This window comes from Lepidochelys kempii, chromosome 3 (genome assembly GCF_965140285.1).
Source record: "Lepidochelys kempii isolate rLepKem1 chromosome 3, rLepKem1.hap1, whole genome shotgun sequence".
Lineage (NCBI taxonomy): Eukaryota > Metazoa > Chordata > Testudines > Cheloniidae > Lepidochelys > Lepidochelys kempii.
Window position 1 is genome coordinate 1,178,404 of NC_136382.1, and position 22,857 is coordinate 1,201,260.

The window sequence follows — 22,857 nt, forward strand, 5'->3', positions numbered from 1 at the left end:
GGAGGGGGTTTTTCAGTTTGGGGCCTGGCTGGGACATGGAGTGAAGTGCAGACGTGGTTGTCTGGCTCACTGCCCCCCAAAATGGACCCAGCTGAGGGGTCCCGTTCTCTGCACCTGCAAGCTCTGTTTTAGACCATGTTCCTGTCATCTAATAAAGCTTCTGTTTTACTGGCTGGCTGAGAGTCACGTCTGTCTGCGAAGTTGGGGTGCAGGACCCTCTGGCTTCCCCAGGAGCCCCGCCTGAGCGGACTCGCTGGGGGAAGTGCACGGTGTGAAGAGGAGATGCTGAATGCTCCGAGGTCAGACCCAGGAAGGTGGAAGCTGTGTGAGCTGTGTGTCCTGCAGACAGGCTGCTCACAGAAAGGCAACTGCCCCAGAGTCCTGCCTGGCTTCATGGGGAGCAGTTCCAGAGCATCGCCCAGGGACTCCGTATACTGCTCATAATCACTTCCCCGCTATCGGGCCCCAGTTAATACGCTTGGTTCAACGTTTGATCAAAAACAGCGTGAGCAGGGGAATATCCATTGCTCTGGGACAGACTAATTAATGCGCCCGCATTGAGCAGTGGAGACGCACATTTCTGGGGTGCAAGGCTGGAGGGGTTTATGGGCGTCTCCCCGTATACTGGTCATGAGTGGCACTTCACTGGGGAGCCTCTCCATGCAGATGGCTCGAGAGCAAAGCCTGGAGGGACTGCTGGTCACTAGGAGAGCAGCAGTAGAACCGGCATGGGCTAGAGGGCTAGGGGGACACAGCAGTTCCAGTCTAGTTTGTACTCTGGGGGTGTCACAGCACCCCCGCCCCCTTTGCACTAACCCCTCTGCTCTCATATCCCTCTGCCACCCCACTGTGTCCCTGCACCATCTCTCCGTGCCTGGGGCCCAAGCAAGGCCATGACCCAGGGGCTGGGAGCAGCCAGGGGACTCACCTGCGAGCCCGAGTAGTCAAACTCCCCGGCCTGCCCAATGGAGAGGCCCCCCGAGCCCAGGATAAGCACCTTGCGGGGCCGGGCTGTGTCCCCGTCCGCTGGGGGCTCCTTGTAGGCCAGCCACTCCCGCAGTCTCTCACGCACTGGGGAGAAAAGCCAGGCCCGGCTGCCGTTAGCCTGGCCAGTGGATCAGGCGCATCCTCAGCATGGCCAAGGCTCGGGCCACACTCCCACTGTGGACACCCAGCTTGGGCAGCACCCAGCCTCCCTCCAGGCCCCTCGCGCTGGGCTCTCCCCCCTGCTAGCATCACCACACCCCCTGATGGTGCCACCCAGCGGGGAAGATGGGGCAGACACGCCGCAGCCTGAGACTAGTGCTTCTGATGAGGCGGAGAGGCCAGGAACCGCCATGGAGCTGGGTCTGGCTCCCCGGGGCAAGCAGCCCAGGGGGGCATCTGGTGCCTTTGCCCATGGCATCACGAGGGGCTCAGAAAGACATTCCCTAGAGGTGCCCACGTGGCTCTAGTCACTTCCAGAGGCCCCTCATCTGGAGCCTGCTCTTGCCTCAGAGGGTGGCATGGCATAGCAACACCCATGGGGGCAGCACCCTCCCCGCACTGCTCCGACACGAACCACCCGAGACTGGCTGGGCCGCAAAGCCTGGGGGAGTCTCCTCCCAGGGCACAGCCCATGGGCCAGCACCCAGCTCAGAGCACCAAGGGCACTGACCAGCCACAGCCGCCCCCCAGAGCCAGGCCAAGCTCCCACCTGTTCTGGAGTTCTGGCTGCCCGTGCTCAGGTCCTGCACAGTCTCCAGGAAGACATCAAAGAGGCCCACGAGGTCTGTGGGGCCAGCCCGGTGCTCTGGGTGAAACTGAACGCTGCAAGGGAGTAAGAGTACCAGCCCGGGTCAGACATGCACCGCCCCATCCCCCCACCCCCCTGGGCCAGACATGCACTGCCCTGCCCTTGATAAAACCCTGCCACGCGGCACCCCAAGCCATGCCACAACCAGCCCCCTCTGTTCTCTGACATCGCTGGGGGGGCCCCCAGGCACAGCTGGGCCTGACACCTTCCCCTGGGGCACCCAGGGTCCCCCCCGGCACTCCCACCTGAAGAAGGGCTGGGTGTCATGCACCAGGCCCTCGTTGGAGTGGTCGTTGGCGTTGGTGAAGAGCGCGGCCCAGCCCGGGGGCAGGCTGCCCGGCTCCACCGCGAAGCCATGGTTCTGTGAGGTGATGAAGCAGCGCCGGGAGTCCTCGTGGATGCAGGGCTGGTTGTGGCCTCGGTTCCCATACCTGGGGGCGGGAGGGGAGGGGTCAGCGAGGGCCCAGGCCCCACCATGGGCTGTGGGGACACGGCCCCTGCCCTAGGGAGCTCACGACTAGCTGGCGACAGCCCCCTGCCCTCAGGAATGGGCAGCTCGCCCGAGGCTCCGCCCAGGGAGCAAGGGGCGCGATGGAGCCTCCCCCCGCCGAGTGACCCCACGGGCTGGGTACAGTGTCCGGGGCAGACCGGAGACGGCGCTCCGTGCCAGAGTCTGGTGCTGCGACAGCTCTCCCCCGGGATGCCCTATTCCTACATCCGGGGCACGGGCAGAGCTGTTACACAAAAACAGACCCCTGCGGAAGCCCACGGGAGACCCCCCCCCCCACCATCCGACACCCTTCCGTTCACAGGGACTCGCTGTGCGGGCCTTGGCCCAGCTCTGCCTCCGTGTACGGCAGCTCTGCCAAGCCCACCTTGCTCCAGCAGCCCCAGCTGGCACGAGCAGGGGAGCTCCACGCCGGGCGCGCTGTGGGGCGGGGGCAGGGCTGCCTGCGGGGCCCAACCCCCACACACTCACTTCATCTTGTAGGTCTTGGCGCCGATGGCCAGCGCGAGCAGCTGGTGCCCCAGGCAGATCCCGAAGACGGGCTTGGGCTGGGGCTCGCCCAGCAGCCGGCGCAGGCTGGCGATGGTCTTCTGGCACGAGAGTGGGTCCCCGGGCCCATTGCTGATGAACAGCCCGTCAAACTCTGCAGGGACAGGACGGGTCAGCAGCAGGGCAGCACCCATGGTCCCCCGCAGCCTCCCTGATATCCCAACTCCCGCGTTCCCCCACAGCGCCCCAGCCCCCGCCTGCCCCTGCCTCAGCAGCTCCCTGCCCCTTCAGCACTAGGGACCCCACCCTCAGCCATCCCCAGCACCCCACGCATGCCGGGCACGCCGCCCTGGCGCCCCGCACTGGGCACGCCGCTCTCAGCTGCTCCCACTGGTGCCCCTCACCTGCGCTGTCCAAGGGGTGGTCCCAGGGCACCACGGTCACAGCCGCCCCCCGCTGGCACAGACATCGGATCTGGTTGTACTTCAGGCCACAATCCACAGCTGTGATCCTGACCGAGCCGCCAGGGTTGAACACTCTGGGCTCCTGCGGGGAGATGGGACAAAGGAGGCCATTGGCAGGCCAGCCAAGAGCCCCACAGCAACCACTGCCCGCGCACTCCATGCCCCACCCCAGAGCGGAGGGGAGAAGGGGATGGGGTGAGGGGAGGAGCCCAGTGTCACAGATCCACAGGACAGATACTACGCCCCAGCTTGGGAACAGTCTCTTAGGGGACCCCCTCAATGGGCCAGAGCCCCCAGGGTCCCACTCTTCCTGAGGGTCGGCCACGCGGCCTCCCTGGCTCCAGCCCCCGGGAGCTGAGCCCGCGTGACCCAGACGCCTGGGAGAGACCTGCCCACTCCTCAGGGACACCCAGCCAGGACTTGGAATGACACCACCGGGCACTTTGCAAACCAAGCAGGGTTTATTCGCCGCCCGGAAGCAGCATCAGCAGGTCTCAGCTTAGTCTGGAGAAACCAAGGTTAAAACCGGTCCATTCTGGTCCAGCCAGAGCCACCCGCCAGCCAAACGGGAGTGACTCTGCTTGGGGCCCCCCCTCTCTCCCTCGGACACCTGCTTCAGTGCCCACTTCCTCTGGCATCCCCCTCTTCAGTCCCTGCCTGGCCTGGTCTGCACTAGGAACGTCCCTGGGCGGAGCGGCGTCTCTCGGGGCGTGGAAAACCCAGAGACGCAGCTCTGCCGACCCAGCCGCCCGCGCAGACAGCGAAAGGCTTCTCCCTCCCAGCCAGCACTGGGTTTGCAATGGTGCCCATGGCACCGTGGTGCCCGGGCCAGACTCAGAAGGGCCCTGGCCCCCAGACCGGGGCCCTGGCCCACACTGAAACCCCGCCCCCGCTCAGCCTCTTCCGTGGCCCCGCCCACCCCACTGCTCTCCACCACCAACCCCCCACCCCCACAAGCAGCAGGCAGGGCCTCGGGGCGCAGCACGGCGGGGCAGAGGGAGGGGACCGAGACCCACACGAGGTCAATCCGGCCCTGCTCCTGCCTGTCGGGCAGTGGCTTGGCCAGACCGAGGGGAAAGCACCACCCCGTGTGAAGCACAGACACTCCCTCAGCCCTTCCTTCTCTCCGGGGGAGGGGGCTTTACTCAGGCGCCCGCTGGGGGGGGGGCAGGGGGAGGGACCTTCCTCCAGGGCCATGCGTGTCCAGGTCACCGGGGCTTTCCAGCGTCTCCTACGGCGGGTTCCCCGCAGCCACGGGGTCACTCGCAGCACGTGCCAGCGGACCCCATTCACCACGGCCCCCCCAGCTTGTTGCGGGGGGGAGGGTGTTACCGGGTGTTGGACGAAGCCCCCCGCCCCTGGCGTCCTGCGTGGCCCCAGGAGCCAACATGACGCACCCCGCAGGGGAACGGAGGGCACGTCTGTACCAGCGCAGCCATCGAGGGGTGGGGGGCTTCGTCCAACTCCCGGTAACACCCTCCCCCCGCAACAAGCGCCATACCTCGGCCCACGGCCAGCCCCAGCGCAGGCCAGCCCTGGGCGAGGCCGGCAGGAGTTACAGAAAACCGCCACATCGGCACCCCCGGCGGGGGGAAGTCCTTGGCTCCTACACTGGACACCCCACGCCCCCCCCAAGGCTAGGCTCAGCCCTGCCCCCATCCATCGCCTTCCCCCGGCCAGCCCAGTGCCCCAAGACCCAGCCCCATGCAGGGAGGGGCGATGGGGCGGGCCCAGCTGTACCTTCAATGACACCTCCTGCACCAGGTGCCGCTTGTTGGGGTCCTCGAAGGGCAGGCTCCTCTCTTGGCCCCCATCCAGCACCAGCCTGCCCAGCAGCGTCCCCTTCTCCCGGATCCTCTTCGTCAGAGCCCTGGTGTCCACCCCTGGCAGGGATCCCAGCGTGAGTGCCAGAGCCCTCCCCAGCCCCTGCCCCCGCTCCCCAGCCGGGAGCCCCTCCCCCAGCCCCTGCCCCCGCTCTCCCCAGCCCCTGCCCCCGCTCTCCCCAGCCCCTGCCCCCGCTCTCCCCAGCCCCTCCCCCCAGCCCCTGCCCCCACTCCCCAGCCGGGAGCCCCTCCCCCCAGCCCCTGCCCCCACTCCCCAGCCGGGAGCCCCTCCTCCCACCACCCCCTCCCCCAGCCTGGCCCCTCCTCCAGCCAGGAGCCCCTGCCTCCTGTCCCCAACCCCCCCCCTCCTCCAACCTAGAGCCCCTGCCCCCTCACCATCCACCCCAAAGCTCCCATCTCACCCCCTTCCCAGCCCCCAGCCCGCCCACCCGCTCAGCCCCAGCCCTCGCCCCCTCCTGCTCCCCACCTTCCAGCCCGGGAATGTTCTGCTCCTTCAGCCACTGGTCCAGCGAGCACGCGGCACTCCAGTGGCTGGGGATCTGCGAGCACTCGCCCACGATCAGCGCCGACACGTGGATCTTGCTGGACTCGAACCACTGCGGGCGCAGAGAGGGGTGAGCTAGGTGGGAGCCAGGGCGAGCTCTGCGGGACCCCAGCGAATGCCCGAGCATGCAGGGGGCTGCCCCCACCCCAGGCAAGGGCTGCCGTTACCGAGTACTCCCTGTCACCCACAGGCCCCACTCCCACCTCACAGGGGGCCGCCAGCTGGGGTGAGTGCCCCGGGGAGGGAGAACACCGGGTCACGGGGGGGCTCCCACCCACCTGCCCCTGCATGCTGGCCATGGCAGCCTCTGGGAACCCCTCCCCACGCCTGGCACACTACAGAGATGCAGGCTGGCCCTAGCCCCCTGCCAGAGGGCGCTCTGGATGCGGGGCTGCCCCAGGCCCATGTTCTGTCTTGGTGGCCCCATGGGAGACGGGCAGGGCCCTGCTGTCGCAGAGCTGCAAGGCAGACAGCCATGGGCGGGGACTTGGGCTGCCTGGGGCAGCCCATTCCAGGCAGGCACCTCACAGGATGCGGCAGGGCCTTCCCCTGGGGCCCCAGCCTCTCCTTAGCAGCAGGCTGCTCTGGGCCCCGGCACAGCATGGGCACAGGGCGCCCACAAGCCCCACCCGCCAGGCTCAGTTGCCACAGCACCTACCCCCCCGCAAGACGCTAGCCACCCGCCTGTCCCGGGAGAGTCCGGGGCCTCGCCAGCCCCCAGCCCCACCGCTCAGCGCAGGGGAAGTCGGCCGCGCCGGCCGCCACGGGGCCCCTGTGGGAATCAGGACTGCTCTGCCCTATGGCTGTGGGCATGGCTGCTGCCCGGCCCTCAGCAACTTCCACCCGCCCCGCAGCTTCATCCAGGCACCTGCAGCAGCCCCCAGGTGCCAACCGTCCCCGCGCCCCACCCCTGGCCCGGCGCTCACCCGGCTGAGGCCGCACTGGTCGGGCTCATCCTGCGGGACGCCGTAGTTCCCAATCAGAGGGTAGGTCAGCACCAGGATCTGGGATTTGTAGGAGGGGTCTGTCAAGGCCTCGAGGTAACCCACCATGCCGGTCTGGAAGACTGCAGCCCAGGGGAGGAAGGAGAAACTGCACTCAGCACAGCACGGCTCTGCCAGGGTGGGCAGGGCCCGGAGCACGGCACCGCACCCCCCCCGGCCCTATTGGCACAGCACGGCTCTGCCAGGGTGGGCAGGGCCCCGGAGCACGGCACCACACACACCCCCGGCCGTATTGGCACAGCACGGCTCTGCCAGGGTGGGCAGGGCCCCGGAGCACGGCACCGTACCCCCCTCCGGCCGTATTGGCACAGCACGGCTCTGCCAGGGTGGGCAGGGCCCCGGAGCACGGCACCGTACCCCCCTCCGGCCGTATTGGCACAGCACGGCTCTGCCAGGGTGGGCAGGGCCCCAGAGCACGGCACCGCACACACCCCCGGCCGTATTGGCACAGCACGGCTCTGCCAGGGTGGGCAGGGCCCCGGAGCACGGCACCGTACCCCCCCCGGCCGTATTGGCACAGCACGGCTCTGCCAGGGTGGGCAGGGCCCCGGAGCACAGCACCGTACCCCCCCCGGCCGTATTGGCACAGCACGGCTCTGCCAGGGTGGGCACAGCAAACGAAGCGTCCCCAGCGACTGGAGCATGCTGCCAAAGGCTGCAGCCTAGCACCAGGAACCCCCTCCCCTGGGCTCTAGAGCTGCCCCCTCCGCTGGGCACCCTGCCCCAGGCACGGGGCACCCCCCCGCACCCGGCCTGGGGAGAGGAGAGACCCTGCGCCGCTGGGGCACACTGCAGTGCTGGGGGGAGCAGTGCGGGGCTGGGCACAGGATCGAATGGAGCCTTTCCCACCCCCCGACCCCCCGGGCTCCGCCGGGGCCTGCCCCCCATTCCCGCCTGCCCCCCACCAGCTCGGCCAGGGCCTGCCCCCCATTCCCGCCTGCCTCCCACCGGGCCTGCCCCCCATTCCCGCCTGCCCCCCATTCCCGCATCCCCCCACCGGGCCTGCCCCCCATTCCCGCATCCCCCCACCGGCTCGGCCAGGGCCTGCCCCCCATTTCCTTCCCCCCACCCGGCTCTGACCCCCCCCGGGCTCCGCCAGGGCCTGCCCCCCATTCCCGCATTCCCCCGGGGTCCGCCAGGCCGCCCGCGCCCCACTCACCCACTTCCCCGGCGGCGGAGCGCGCAGCCCCGAAGGGGCGGCCCCGCAGAACGGCCCCGTCCTGCAGCACCAGGCAGCCCATGGCGGGGCCGGGCACGTGGGCGCGGGGCGGGGAGGCTGCGGCGGCTGCGGGGACGCGTGCGGGAACTACGCCGGCCTGCGCGGGAGGGGCCGGATGCGGACTGGGCGAGCCCGCCCCGAGCGAGCCCCGCCCCCGACTCCGAGCCCCCGAGCCCGCCCCGAGCGAGCCCCGCCCCCGACTCCGAGCCCCCGAGCGAGCCCCGCCCCCGACTCCGAGCTCCCGAGCCCGCCCCGAGCGAGCCCCGCCCCGGCTCCGAGCCCCCGAGCCCGCCCCGAGCGAGCCCCGCCCCGGCTCCGAGCCCCCGAGCCCGCCCCGAGCGAGCCCCGCCCCGGCTCCGAGCTCCCGAGCCCGCCCCGAGCGAGCCCCGCCCCCGACTCCGAGCCCCCGAGCCCGCCCCGAGCGAGCCCCGCCCCGGCTCCGAGCCCCCGAGCCCGCCCCGAGCGAGCCCCGCCCCGGCTCCGAGCTCCCGAGCCCGCCCCGAGCGAGCCCCGCCCCGGCTCCGAGCCCCCGAGCCCGCCCCGAGCGAGCCCCGCCCCGGCTCCGAGCCCCCGAGCCCGCCCCGAGCGAGCCCCGCCCCGGCTCCGAGCTCCCGAGCCCGCCCCGAGCGAGCCCCGCCCCCGACTCCGAGCCCCCGAGCCCGCCCCGAGCGAGCCCCGCCCCGGCTCCGAGCCCCCGAGCCCGCCCCGAGCGAGCCCCGCCCCGGCTCCGAGCTCCCGAGCCCGCCCCGAGCGAGCCCCGCCCCGGCTCCGAGCCCCCGAGCCCGCCCCGAGCGAGCCCCGCCCCGGCTCCGAGCCCCCGAGCCCGCCCCGAGCGAGCCCCGCCCCGGCTCCGAGCTCCCGAGCCCGCCCCGAGCGAGCCCCGCCCCGGCTCCGAGCCCCCGAGCCCGCCCCGAGCGAGCCCCGCCCCGGCTCCGAGCTCCCGAGCCCGCCCCGCCCCGCCCCCGACTCCGAGCCCGCCCCGAGCGAGCCCCGCCCCGGCTCCGAGCTCGCCTTGCCGGGCACGGCGGGAGTTCCCAGGGCCCGCGGGCGAGGCCGCGCTGCTTTGCCGGAGCCCAGTGGTGCCGGGGGAGCCTTGTTGGCTCTGCCCTCCCCCAACTCTCTGCTCAGACCAGACACCCCTGCCCGCCCCTCCTCCGAGGGCCCACCCGCCATGCCCCCATCGCTCGCCCTCCCCCCCCACTGACTGGCTTAGTTTCACCCGGCTGGCTCAGCTGGGGGTGCAGGCTCGGGGGTGGGGCCAGAAGTGAGGGGTTCAGGGTGCGGGAGGGGGCTCCAGGCTGAGGGTTGGGGTGCGGAGGGGGGTGAGGGCTCTGGTGCGGGGCTGTGGGTGAGGGATTTGGGGTGCGGGAGGGGGCTCCAGGCTGAGGGTTGGGGTGCGGAGGGGGGTGAGGGCTCTGGTGCGGGGCTGTGGGTGAGGGGTTCAGGGTGCGGGAGGGGGCTCCAGGCTGGGGCTGAGGGTTGGGGTGCGGAGGGGGGTGAGGGCTCTGGTGTGGGGCTGTGGGTGAGGGATTTGGGGTGCGGGAGGGGGCTCCAGGCTGGGGCTGAGGGTTGGGGTGCGGAGGGGGGTGAGGGCTCTGGTGCGGGGCTGTGGGTGAGGGATTTGGGGTGCGGGAGGGGGCTCCAGGCTGGGGCTGAGGGTTGGGGTGCGGAGGGGGGTGAGGGCTCTGGTGTGGGGCTGTGGGTGAGGGATTTGGGGTGCGGGAGGGGGCTCCAGGCTGGGGCTGAGGGTTGGGGTGCGGAGGGGGGTGAGGGCTCTGGTGCGGGGCTGTGGGTGAGGGATTTGGGGTGCGGGAGGGGGCTCCAGGCTGAGGGTTGGGGTGCGGAGGGGGGTGAGGGCTCTGGTGCGGGGCTGTGGGTGAGGGATTTGGGGTGCGGGAGGGGGCTCCAGGCTGAGGGTTGGGGTGCGGAGGGGGGTGAGGGCTCTGGTGCGGGGCTGTGGGTGAGGGGTTCAGGGTGCGGGAGGGGGCTCCAGGCTGGGGCTGAGGGTTGGGGTGCGGAGGGGGGTGAGGGCTCTGGTGTGGGGCTGTGGGTGAGGGATTTGGGGTGCGGGAGGGGGCTCCAGGCTGGGGCTGAGGGTTGGGGTGCGGAGGGGGGTGAGGGCTCTGGTGCGGGGCTGTGGGTGAGGGATTTGGGGTGCGGGAGGGGGCTCCAGGCTGGGGCTGAGGGTTGGGGTGCGGAGGGGGGTGAGGGCTCTGGTGTGGGGCTGTGGGTGAGGGATTTGGGGTGCGGGAGGGGGCTCCAGGCTGAGGGTTGGGGTGCGGAGGGGGGTGAGGGCTCTGGTGCGGGGCTGTGGGTGAGGGATTTGGGGTGCGGGAGGGGGCTCCAGGCTGAGGGTTGGGGTGCGGAGGGGGGTGAGGGCTCTGGTGCGGGGCTGTGGGTGAGGGATTTGGGGTGCGGGAGGGGGCTCCAGGCTGGGGCTGAGGGTTGGGGTGCGGAGGGGGGTGAGGGCTCTGGTGCGGGGCTGTGGGTGAGGGATTTGGGGTGCGGGAGGGGGCTCCAGGCTGGGGCTGAGGGTTGGGGTGCGGAGGGGGGTGAGGGCTCTGGTGCGGGGCTGTGGGTGAGGGATTTGGGGTGCGGGAGGGGGCTCCAGGCTGGGGCTGAGGGTTGGGGTGCGGAGGGGGGTGAGGGCTCTGGTGCGGGGCTGTGGGTGAGGGATTTGGGGTGCAGGAGGGGGCTCCAGGCTGAGGGTTGGGGTGCGGAGGGGGGTGAGGGCTCTGGTGCGGGGCTGTGGGTGAGGGATTTGGGGTGCGGGAGGGGGCTCCAGGCTGGGGCTGAGGGGTTCGGAGTGCGGGAGGGGGCTCCAGGCTGGGCAGTGGGCATCCCCTGGCAGGCCCGTCGGGGCCAGTGCATTACAGCGTCTCCCAGAGGCTCTCAGCACCCTAGGGCTGGACGGGCCCTGCAGGGGCATCTGCTCCTGTCCCCCGCAGCGAGGCAGGACCACGGACTGTCTGGGCAGCCCTGACGGGGGGGTGTCCAGCCGGCTCTGGGGAACCTCCAGTGGGGACGGGGGCTCCACGGCCTCCCTGGGCAATCCGTCCCACTGTGTCACCCCCCGGGCAGGACGCTTTTCTGGGGTCCAACCGAAACCGCCCTGGCTGCAATTGAACCCATGGCCTTTGATCCTGTCCTCAGTGGTTAAGGAGAACAATTTATCATCCTCCTCTTCAAAGTGTAACCACACACCTCCTGGCGTGGTGCTGGGGCACCCAGAGCACTAGAGAGTAATGAGTCTGCCACAGCTTTTAGCTCATGCAGTAGAGCAGAGGTGGGCAAACTACGGCCCACAGGCCACATCCAGCCCTCAGGACCATCCTGCCCAGCCCTTGAGCTCCTGGCCGGGGAGGCTACGCCGGCCCCTCCCCTGCAGCTACATCGCTGCATGGGCAGTGTGGCTGGCTCTGGGCGGCAGGACCGCGAGCTCCTGCTGCTCTCAGCTGCATGGTAAGGGGGCGGGTGTTGGATAGGGGCAAGGGGTCCTGGGGGGCAGTTGGGTGGGGCAGAGGTTCTGGGGAGGGGGTGGTTGGATAGGGGGTGGAGTCCGGGGGGGGTGGTTAGGGGTGGGAGGTCCTGGGAGGGGGTGGTCAGGGGACAAGGAGGGAGGGGTGGTTAGGGGTGGGGGGTCCCGGGAGGGGGTGGTCAGGGGACAAGGAGCGGGGGGGTGGATGGGTCAGGGGTTCTGAGGGGGGCAGTCAGGGTGTGGGAAGTGGGAGGGGGTAGATAGGGGCAGGGGCCAGGCTGTTTGGGGAGGCGCAGCATTCTCTGCCCGGCCCTCCATATAGTTTCGCACCCCGATGTGGCCCTCGGGCCAAAAAGTTTGCCCACCCCTGCTGTAGAGGCTCATGCATTTAGCTGCAGAAGTCCTAGGTTCAATCCCACCCACTGGCATCTGTTGGCATTACAAAAACTTCTTACACACTTTAAATCTGTTACCATGCCACCCTCCGTCATCTCCAGATGAAACAAACCCAATGTTTTCAATCTTCCCCCAGAGGTCATGGGTTTGAGACCTTTAATGGGTTTTGTTGCTCTTCTCTGGACTTTCTCCAACTTCTCCAGATCTTTTCTGTAATGTGCCCACAACTGGACACAATACTCCAGCCTTATCAGCATGGAGAAGCGGGGAAGAATTACTTCCCAGGTTTCGCTTACAACACTCCTGCTAACAATCCCAGAACAGCGTTTGCTTTTTTCGCAACAGTATTGCATTGTAGACTCATACTTCGTTTGGGAGCCACTCTAAGCCTTCGATTCTCTGCTGCAGTGCCCCTTCCTAGGCCGTCCTGCCCCATTTTTTGGCTGTACATGCTATTTTTTTCCCCAGGTCATTTATGGTAAAGATTTTATTGTGCACATCGAAACACCACCCATCTACCACGAGAAAGAAAACCAATACAATTACATTGAGGATGGGAGAGCATGCAGAGGGACTGCTGCAAGAAGCCAGCTTTCTCTTTCTTCCCTTGACCAAATGCTGGGGGGAAATGCAAACACAGCCCCCCCACCACAAATGATGCAGTCCAGTTCTGCTCTGTCTTATACCAAAAGCAGGGGCCAGAATGCCTACCAGCTACGAGGTGAGACAGCATTTTTGGACAGGCCATCTTCCAACTTGCATGGTGAGAGCCAAAGGGAGTGGTCCAAGAGGCTGCAAAAGCAGAAAGTGCAATAATAATGGGTGATTTCAACTATCCTCATAATGACTGAGTAAATGTTATCTCAGGGCGTGTCGCAGAGAGAACATTTCTAGACCCCATAAAGGCCTGTTTCTTGGAGCAGCCTGTCCTGCAACCCCTAAGGGACGAGGCAATTCTTGATTTAGTCCTAAGTAGAGCACAGGATCTGGACCAAAAAGTGACTATAACTGAACTACAAGGTAAAAGCAACCACAATGTAATTAAATTTAACCTCCTTGTATTGCAAATAATACAAAAACTCCAGTATGGTAACACTTCACTTGGAAAAGGGGAACAATACAAAACTTAGGAAGGATACAGGGAGTCTGGCGGCACCTTAAAGACTAACAGATTTATTTGGGCACCAGCTTTCGTGGGTAAAAAACGTTTTTTACCCATGAAAGCTTGTGCCCAAATAAATCTGTTAGTCTTTAAGGTGCCACCGGACTCCCTGTGGTTTTTGAGGATACAGACTAACGCAGCTGCCCCCTGATACTTAGGAAGGCTGTTAGAAGTAAAAAGGCACTGTTCACAAGGGTTGCTTGCCGGCAAGCAGCTTGGGGACTATTTACAAACGCCGTAGTAACAGCTCAGACTAAACGTGTACCCCAAATCAGCAAAGACAATGAGAGGACTAGAAGAATGTGACCATGGCTTAACAGATGGGTAGTAGAGGCCACTAGAAGCAAAAAAAGAGCATCCTTTCAAGTCTGGAAGTCAAATCCTAGTGAGGCTAATAAGAGGGAAAGCAAACTCTGACAGGTAAGTTTGAAAGTATAGTATGGCAGGCCATGAAGGAACTTGCTAAAGACAAAAAACTAACAGTAAGGTTTTTTTTAAGTACAGGCAGTGGGGCCACTAGATGACGAAGGTGTTAGAGGAGCACTCAAGGACGACAAGGCCATTACAGGGAAGTGAAATTAATTCTTTGCAGCAGTCTTCACTGCAGAGGATGTGGGGGAGATTCCCCACATCAGAGCTGTTCTTTCTGGGTGACACATCTGAAGTACAGCCCCACACATGTGTCAGTAGAAGAGATTATAGAACAAATTACTAAATTAGACACTAATTTAGTTACAAGGACCAGATGGGATTCACCTCAGAATTTGGCAGGAACTCAAATCTGAAATTGTAGGGCTACTAGCTGTGGTGTGTAACCAAACACTGAAACTCACATCTGTCCCAGATGACTGGGAAGGTAGCTAATGTAACGCCAGTTTGAAAAAGAGGTGATCTTGACAATTACAGGCGGGTAAATCTAACTTCAGTTTAAGGCAGATTGGGAGAAATTATATTAAAGAACAGAATTATCAGGCACACAGATTAACACGATTTGCTGGGGAAGAGTCAACACAGCTTTTGTAAAGGGGAATTGTGCCCCAGCAACCTAGTAAAAATTTTTGTGGGTGTCAGCAAAAATGGAAACAAGGACCCTCAGCAAAGACTTTTAAGGCAACTAAATAGAATCATAGAAGATCAGTGTTGGAAGGGACCTCAGGAGGTCATCTAGTCCAACCCCCTGCTCAACGCAGGACCAACCCCCAACTAAATCAGCCCAGCCAGGGCTTTGTCAAGCCTGACCTTAAAAACCTCTAAGGAAGGAGATTCCACCACCTCCCTAGGTAACGCATTCCAGTGCTTCACCAACCTCCTAGTGAAATAGTGTTTCCTAATATACAACTGATGTTATTGACATAAACTGTAACCGTATACAGCATTGTTGCAGCCACTGTTATATATTTGCAGCAAATATTGTACAAAAGTTGTCATGTGAGGTGTCTATGACAAGGTGATGGTTTGCTGGTTAGGATTATGCCGTCTGTATGTGTATATCTTTTTTGTATGTGAAGTTATGAATATGGGCTATGTATTTGTATCTCAAATGTATTTGATTCCAAGGAGCCTCAGTGAAGCATTTGGTCAGCTTCTTGAGAAAGGACTGTTCTCAGTAAGCGCCCAAACAAGAAACACTTAACTGACAATGGACTTTGGGAGATGCCAATCCACATCTGAGCTTTCCTGGGAACCTTCAAACTAACATGTAAACAATAGCGTTGGCCTGCAAACTGAGTCATGCATGGACATGTGACTTGCCCATGTGAATCCAAGCTCCATCTTGCTGCTGTGATTTTCCACAGTAAGAACAAAGGGGTCCTTCCACATGGCAGAGAATATAAAAGACCCTGGAATCCCCTCCATTTTGTCTTCAATCCTGTTTCTTACCTCTGGAGGGACTTGGCTACCCTGAAGCTTTGAACCAAGGACTGAATGACCCCTCCCAGCTGGGGATGTTCTCCAGAGACTTGATTTGAACCTGCCATTTATTCCATCACTGCTGCAAGCCTGAACCAAGAACTTTGCCATTGCTGTGTGTCATTGATTCCATTTCACCAACTCTAGCTCTCGTCTCTATCTTTTCCCTTTTATGAATAAACCTTTAGATTTTAGATTCTAAAGGATTGGCAACAGTGTGATTTGTGGGTAAGATTTGTATATTGACCTGGGTCTGGGGCTTGGTCCTTTGGGATCGAGAGAACCTTTTTTCTTTTACTGGGTGTGACAAAGTGGGGGATTTTCTTGTTTTTTCCTTGTTTTCCAATGGTTTGCATGCAGAGGGGGTGACACTCAGTTTCCCTGGTTGTTACGGGTTTAACGAGGTGATGGGAGAGGAAGTTTGTTGGGACACAGGACTGGCGAGGGAACTTGGGACCCCAGCCAATGGCCTGGAGAATGGAGACCCCAGTGACTGGTGACCTGGCGACCAGGAGGCCCAGCTCAGGAGTCCCAGCCGGTTCTGGCCAGCGGGAGGACAATGGGCTGCAAAGAGGGGACCCCGGTGACCTGACCAGCCGGTTCCAGCCAGAGGACAGAAGAGGGGAGAGGAGGCCCAGGCAACCCTGTTTACCTGGAGAGAAGACAATGGACAATAATGGTGGGGGGATTTCAATTATCCCCATATGGACATGTCACCTCAGGATGAAATACAGAGACAAAATTTCTTAATACTTTCAATGAGTGCTTCTTGGAGCACCTGGTACAGGAACCCACAAGGGGAGAGGCAACTCTCAATCTAGTCCTGAGTGGAGCGCAGGATCTGGTCCAAGAGGTAACTAGAACAGGACCGCTTGGAAATAGTGACCATAATATAATAACATTTAACATTCCTGTGGTGGGAAGAACACCGCAACAGCCCAACACTGTGGCCTTTAATTTCAGAAAGGGGAACTATGCAAAAACGAGGAGGTTAGTTACACAGAAATTAAAAGGTTCAGTGACTAGAGTGAAATCCCTGCAAGCTGCATGGACACTTTTCAAGGACACCATAATAGAGGCCTCAACTTAAATGTATACCCCAAATTAAAAAACACAGTAAAAGAACTAAAAAAGAGCCACCGTGGCTTAACAACCATGTAAAAGAAGCAGGTTTCAGAGTAGCAGCCGTGTTAGTCTGTATTCGGAAAAAGAAAAGGAGGACTTGTGGCACCTTAGAGACTAACCAATTTATTTGAGCATGAGCTTTCGTGAGCTACAGCTCACATCCGATGAAGTGAGCTGTAGCTCACGAAAGCTTATGCTCAAATAAATTGGTTAGTCTCTAAGGTGCCACAAGTACGCCTTTTCTTTTTGTAAAAGAAGCAGTGAGAGATAAAAAGGCATCTTTTAAAAAGTGGAAGTCAGATCCTAGTGAGGTAAATAGAAGGGAGCATAAACACTGACAATTAAGTGTAAAAACATAACAAGAAAAGCCAAAAAGGAGTTTGAAGAACAGCTAGCCAAAAACTCAACAGGTAATAACAAAATGTTTTTCAAGTACATCAGAAGCAGGAAGCCTGCTAAACAACCAGGGGGGCCCCTGGACAATCGAGATACAAAAGGAGCACTTAAAGAAGATAAAGTCATTGCAGAGAAACTAAATGAATTCTTTGCTTCAGTCTTCACGGCTGAGGATGTGAGGGAGATTCCAAAACCTGAGCCGTCTTTTGTAGGTGACAAATCTGAGGAATTGTCACAGACTGATGTGTCACTGGAGGAGTTTTTGGAATGAATTGAGAAACTGAACAGTAACAAGTCACCGGGCCCAGACGGCATCACCCAAGAGCTCTGAAAGAACTCGAATGTGAAATTGCGGAACTATTAACGATGGTTTGTAACCTGTCCTTTACATCAGCTTCTGCACCCAGTGACTGGGAGATAGCGAATGTGAGGCTAATATTTAAGAAGGGCTCGACAGGAGATCCCAGCAATTACAGACTGGTAAGTCTAACGTCAGTACCGGGCAAATTAGTTGAGACAATAGTAAAGGACAAAATTGTCAGAGACACAGAAGAACATAAATTGCTGTGCAAAAGTCAACATGGTTTCTGTAAAGGGAGATCATGTCTTACTGATCTATTCAAGCTCTTTGAGGGGGTCAACCAACATGTGGCCAAGGGGGATCCAGTGGACATAGTGTTCTTAGATTCCAGAAAGCCTTTGACAAGGTCCCTCACCAAAGGCTCTTATGTAAATTAAGTTGTCATGGGATAAGAGGGAAGATCCTTTCATGGATTGAGAACTGGTTAAAAGATAGGGAACAAAGGGTAGGAATAAATGGTAAATTTTCAGAATGGAGAGGGGTAACTAGTGGTGTTCCCCAAGGGTCAGTCCTACGACCAATCCTCTTCCACTTATTCATAAATGATCTGGAGAAAGGGGTAAACAGTGAGGTGGCAAAGTTTGCAGATGATACTAAACTGCTCAAGATAGTTAAGACCAAAGCAGACAGTAAAGAACTTCAAAAAGATCTCACAAAACTAAGTGATTGGACAACAAAATGGCAAATGAAATTTAATGTGGATAAATGTAAAGTAATGCACATTGGAAAAAATAACCCCAACTATACATACAATATGATGGGGGCTAATTTAGCTACAACTAATCAGGAGAAAGATCTTGTCGTCATCGTGGATAGTTCTCTGAAGTCGTCCACGCAGTGTGCAGCAGCAGTCAAAAAAGCAAATGGGATGTTAGGAATAATTAAAAAAGGGATAGAGAATAAGACAGAGAATATCATATTGCCTCTATATAAATCCATGGTACGCCCACATCTTGAATACTGCGTACAGATGTGATCCCCTCATCTCAAAAAAGATAGACTGGCATTAGAAAAGGTTCAGAAAAGGGCAACTAAAATGATTAGGGGTTTGGAACGGTTCCCATACGAGGAGAGATTAAAGAGGCTAGGACTTTTCAGCTTGGAAAAGAGGAGACTAAGGGAGGATAGGATTGAGGTCTATAAAGTCATGTGTGGTGTGGAGAAAGTGAATAAGGAAAAGTTATTTGCTTGTTCCCATAATATAAGAACGAGGGGCCACCAAATGAAATTAATGGGTAGCAGGTTTAAAACAAACAAAAGGAAGTTCTTCTTCACTCAGCGCACAGTCAACCTGTGGAACTCCCTACCTGAGGAGGTTGTGAAGACTAGGACTATAACAGGGTTTAAAAGAGAATGGATAAATCCAGGGAGGTTAAGTCCATTAATGGCTATTAGCCAGGATGGGTAAGGAATGGTGTCCGTAGCCTCTGTTTGTCCGAGGGTGGAGATGGATGTCAGGAGAGAGATCACTAGACCATTCCCTGTTCTGTTCACTCCCGCTGGGGCACCTGGCATGGGCCACTGTCGGCAGACAGGATACTGGGCTCGATGGATCTTTGGTCTGACTCCATCAGGCCGTTCTTATGAGAGAGGTCCCATGCCTGCCTGGGCCGGAGACGTGCGCTGGGCTGGGGGCAGCAGCACGGGGTGGGGGGAGCTGGGCCGGCGCTCGCTGGAGGGGAGAATTCTGCCAAGGCCGGAGCTCCTGCCTGGGGCGGGGGCTGCCCACTGCCGGGGAGCGGCCCCGCAGCTGAGGCAGCATCTGCATTGAAGCTTTGCAGTGGGCCAGCTTTCTACAGGTGAGTGCCAGCCTGGTCCCTTTCCCTGCCCTGGGGCTGCAGTGCGGGCGGGGGCGTGGATGAGCGTTCATGTGTCCCTGCCTGGGCCGGGAAGCTGAGGATCCAGCCAGCGGCCTGCATGCGGGGGTGAAGCCTGGGCCCGTGCCACCAGCCCCATGCCGTGCATGCACGAAGAGGAAATGCCGTGCGCAGGGAAATGTGGACGCGGGATTTCTAGCAGATGTTTCCACTTCCACAGCTGGGTGTCCTGGAGCCTGCCTCCTGGAGAGGTGCCTTGGCCCAGCTCTGCAGCTCCTGGGGAGCAGGGTGACCGCGAGAGCTGCTGGCCCCCATTCTCCTGGAGGGGCCAAGAGCTGGGCCTTGCCCTGCCCCCAGTGTGAAATTGCCACAGGCTCCTGGCTGTCAGGCCATGCTGCCAGGCCAGCTCTCTTGGTGGGCTGGCGGGCACAGCCTGCTGCTGGGCACTGCCCGTTGGACTCTCTTCCCAGGGGTCGGGGAGGGGCTGAGCCGGGTTTCCCAGAGAGCTAGCGCGATACAGGGCCTTGCTTTCTGTGTAGCCGGGTCCATGGCACATCAGCTGAGTGGGCCTGTGGGGCAGAGCACTCCCGGAGCCAGGCCCTTTGCAACAGCCAGCAGTGGAGTGGGGGGCTGACGGGTGTCCCAGGGCAGGGGGCCCAGCTGCCATCGTGTCTGGGGAGAAGTTCTCAGCCTGGGGTTTCGTGCTACTTAGAAGCATCAAGAAATGCCAAGTGCAGCCAGCCCTGGCACCTGCTCCGGGAGCTTGCAGCACTGAGCGCCCTGGGCAGAGCCCCTGTGCTTGCCCCCCGCATTGCGGTGTTGTGCCTCCAGGCAGGAGGGGGGGGGCAAGGACACAGGGGCCTAGTGCGAGGGGGCTTCATCGACACTTGTGGTCTTCCATCCCCTCGAGTTACCTAGTGGCCATGCCCCAGTGTTCCCAACAGCGGGGTGGCGCAAGGGAGGGCCCCAGAGACCATGACTGGGGCCAGGAGCCCAGGGGCTTCACCCTCCCTGTGTGACACAGGGTGGGGTCCCCCCAGGCTGGGCTGAGGGGCTCCCTGATCCACGGCCTGGTTCCGCAGAGAAAGCGGGACCGGGGCTGCCCGGCACCTGGATCAGGCAGGTGCCGGAGTCAGAGAGACACTGGCTGGGCAGGGAGCCGCACAGGCCTCCTCTGCCCAGTGCACAGGTGCCCCACACCCCAGCAGTGCCAGGGGTTACGAGGGCAGCGGCGATGGGGGAGGGCTCCTTCCCTGCCCCAGCCAAGGGGCTTCCTGGCCAGCGGGTGGGCTGAGAGTGAGGGGATCCCAGCACTGGCCCAGCCTCCCTGTCGGTGCTGTGGGGAGCGAGCAGCGCAGCCCTGGGAGTGGGGTCCAATGACTGAACCCCAGGGGCTGAGTGGGGGGCCGGCTGCAGCTACAGGAGAGTCAAAGCGTGGCCAAGCCTAGCCCCGCTGCAACTGCTACAGGCCTGGCCTGGGGGGAACAGGCCCAGTCCGTGCTGCCCTCTGCCCCACCGTCTGCCCTCTGCAGGGCCCAGCACCAGCCGCAGGGCCCAGCACCAGCCTCAGAGCCCCCGGCTGCCTTTGGCAACCTACGGGCAGGAGGAGAGGGCGATGGGTGCGTTTCTGGGACCGGGACCCCACTTACAAAGGGGGCTGAGGCCCCAACTCCTGGGACGGCTGGTGCAGCCTGGTGCATTGAGGGCATTCTGGAGGTAACCTAGCTCCCTCCTTTCACTGCACTAACCCCGTCACGTCATCCCACGTCCCCTGGAGCCAGGCTGTTCCCCAGTTACCCCCTGGCCCCTCTGGGCAAGCGCTGGACAGAGATTAGCTGACCGCGTGGGGTCTCTGTACCTCCCTAGCTTCCCAGCACCTGTGGGGCTCTGTCCCGGTGCTTCTAACTGGGCGGGGACGTCCCTGGGGTGCGGGGCCTCAATCAGCAGCAGAATGTTCCTTTTTGGTCAGGGTTAGTGGTGAACTCCCTGAGGTTCACCCAGGGCTGGTTTAATAGTGGGGGTGGGGGGACTGAGCAGATCCCCTTTGTGGGCCCCCTGGGGGCAAAGAAGCACAGCACGGTGGGGGTCAGTCCCCAGAGCAAGAGGCCGGCCAGGGGCAATGGGGCATGGCATGGTGGGGCCGTCCCCGCTCCACCCAGCCCAGCGCAAGGGCACTGTCTACAAACCAGCAGTTGCCAGACACACACTGGCCCACCCGGCCCTGTGCTACCAGCCTGCCCCTTCCCCTCGGGGGTGGGCCCAGGCCGTGCCACACAGCCCTGGACTCCTGATGCCCAGCGTTCCCTGGAACTGCTATGCCCAGCAGCTCCCCACACAGACCCTCCACCACTGCCCCCCAAGAGACCCCCCCACTGGCCAGCAGCCCCCCCCACACCTCCAGAGACCCACTCCCTCACACCCTGCCCCCTGGCCACACTCACTGGCCCTGCTGGAAGGCGACGGTGTCTGCCAGGCTGAGCTGGCAGCGCAGCTGGGGCCGATCCAGGGCCAGGGCGGGGAATCGCTCCGGCCTCTCAGGCGTGGCGGGACTAGCCGGGTAGGGAGCACACACCGTACGTGTGCAGTGGTTAGACAGGAAACAGCAAGGAACTGGACTGGGATTGAGTGAAGCTGTACCTGTCGTGTGTGTGCCAGAGGACTGTACGCTGGAGAGAGTTATGTGGGAAGTGGAGGTTTTAAGTGGGCTTTTAGAGGAAATGGAATGGAAAGGCAGCAAAACCGGGATCCCAGCTTTTTAAACAATCCTCCGACAACACACCAAAAAAGCTCATGTCTAGTTACTCATTCAAAATGAGAACAAAGGCACAGCAAGATTTCATCATAAATGAAGTAAACTCCTAAAGATTTCAGAACACAACGGCTCTGAGGAGACACCAGGGACGCAATACAGAGTCCACCTTGTCACAGAGAAACACAGTTAGACTAGTTTCAGAGTAACAGCCGTGTCAGTCTGTATTCGCAAAAAGAAAAGGAGGACTGGCGGCACCTTAGCGACTAACCAATTTATCTGAGCATAAGCTTTCGTGAGCTACAGCTCACTTCATCGGATGCAGTTAGACTAGTCCTCTTTTTTGACCCAGCATAGTCTCCCCAAACAGAAGGGCACTGTTCCTGGAGAGGGTTTTTCTTGTTGGCGTAGGCCATCCACCTCCCCGAAAGGTGGGAACGAGGTGGAAAGAAGAATTCTTCCGCCCACAGCCCGGACTTATGTTCCCCGTGCAGACTAGACCTGAGGGTTGGTGCGTGATGAACAGTTAAGTCAAAATAGCTCCGTCCGTCAGGGGTGTGTAAAAGGGAAACCCGCTCCTGGGCGACACAGCTACACCGACCTAACCCCCAGCGTAGCTAAGGGCATTCGGGGAGGCGGTGGGCCTAAAGCGAGGGAAAGACCTTCTCCACCATGGGGTTGTGCCGGCCTAGTCTCCGTAGCACAGACTGGGTTGCCAACCCAAGAGAAAGAACAGAGAGCAAAAGCCAAGGCGGCCCTAGGGCAGGGGGTAAGCCTGCACGTTGGACAAGGGGACCAGGTGAGACAGGCATTTCCGACAGGCCGCCCTGCCGTCAGAGGAGGAAGAGCCCAAGAAAGAGGGAAGGGAAAAAGCTGCAAACAGGGAAAGAGACAGAGCAGCCAGGCAGCTCCCCTTAGGGCAAAAGAAGGCACTGGTCCAAGGCCCCCTGTGACGAAGCGGGACTGTTCTTAATGTTTCCTCTGAATATTGTGGGGGTGCCTCAGTTTCCCCTAGGCAGTTCTTAAGTATCTAGGGGGTGGAATAAGGGTGTATGATCGTTGCAGAGCCCTAGAGGGCAGGTGTGTGCAGGGGTCTGGACACAGACAATGGCCGACGCCCTGTTTCCTGGCCACTGATGGCCTGGGCCCTTCCCCCCTGCAAGGTGAGAGCTAAAGTGTTGGAGAACAAAGGAATCAGGTGACCTCCTGGCCCGTGAAAGGAACAAAGCCCAGAGGAGGAAGGGCTGGAGGGAGTTTCAGTTTGGGGCTGGCTGGGACATGGAGTGAAGTGCAGACGGGGTTGTCTGGCTCACTGCCCCCCATAATGGACCCAGCTGAGGGGTCCTGTTCTCTGCACCTACAAGCTCTGTGTTAGACCATGTACCTGTCGTCTAATAAACCTGTTTTACTGGCTGGCTGAGAGTCCCGTCTGACTGCGGAGTTGGGGGGCAGGACCCTTTGGCTTCCCCACAACCCCGTCAGGGCGGACTCGCTGTGGGAAGTGCACGGAGGGGCAGAGGAGGCTGAATGCTCCGAGGTCAGACCCAGGAAGGTGGAAGCCGGGTGAGCTGTGTGTCCTGCAGACAGGCTCCTCA

The 22,857-nt window shown here is 61.3% G+C and overlaps 1 protein-coding gene across 3 annotated transcripts in view; it reads right to left on the minus strand.

Annotated features, from left to right (window-relative positions):
• The window catches only part of CAD (carbamoyl-phosphate synthetase 2, aspartate transcarbamylase, and dihydroorotase), a 30,530-nt gene extending 22,571 nt beyond the window's left edge, over positions 1 to 7,959 (minus strand). The window contains exons 1-9 of one of the 3 annotated variants that reach the window (XM_078851996.1): positions 7,808 to 7,959; positions 6,571 to 6,710; positions 5,567 to 5,696; positions 4,997 to 5,139; positions 3,197 to 3,338; positions 2,775 to 2,946; positions 2,041 to 2,226; positions 1,697 to 1,809; positions 929 to 1,071 (exon numbers count right to left, since the gene is read on the minus strand). In XM_078851996.1, the coding sequence (XP_078708122.1) occupies positions 929 to 1,071; positions 1,697 to 1,809; positions 2,041 to 2,226; positions 2,775 to 2,946; positions 3,197 to 3,338; positions 4,997 to 5,139; positions 5,567 to 5,696; positions 6,571 to 6,710; positions 7,808 to 7,889 (1,251 nt within the window). In that variant the 5' untranslated portion in view covers positions 7,890 to 7,959. The remainder of the gene's footprint in view (positions 1 to 928; positions 1,072 to 1,696; positions 1,810 to 2,040; positions 2,227 to 2,774; positions 2,947 to 3,196; positions 3,339 to 4,996; positions 5,140 to 5,566; positions 5,697 to 6,570; positions 6,711 to 7,807) is intronic. The other 2 variants (XM_078851997.1, XM_078851995.1) reach the window with 2 other exon arrangements.
• Positions 7,960 to 22,857: the final 14,898 nt, after the last annotated feature.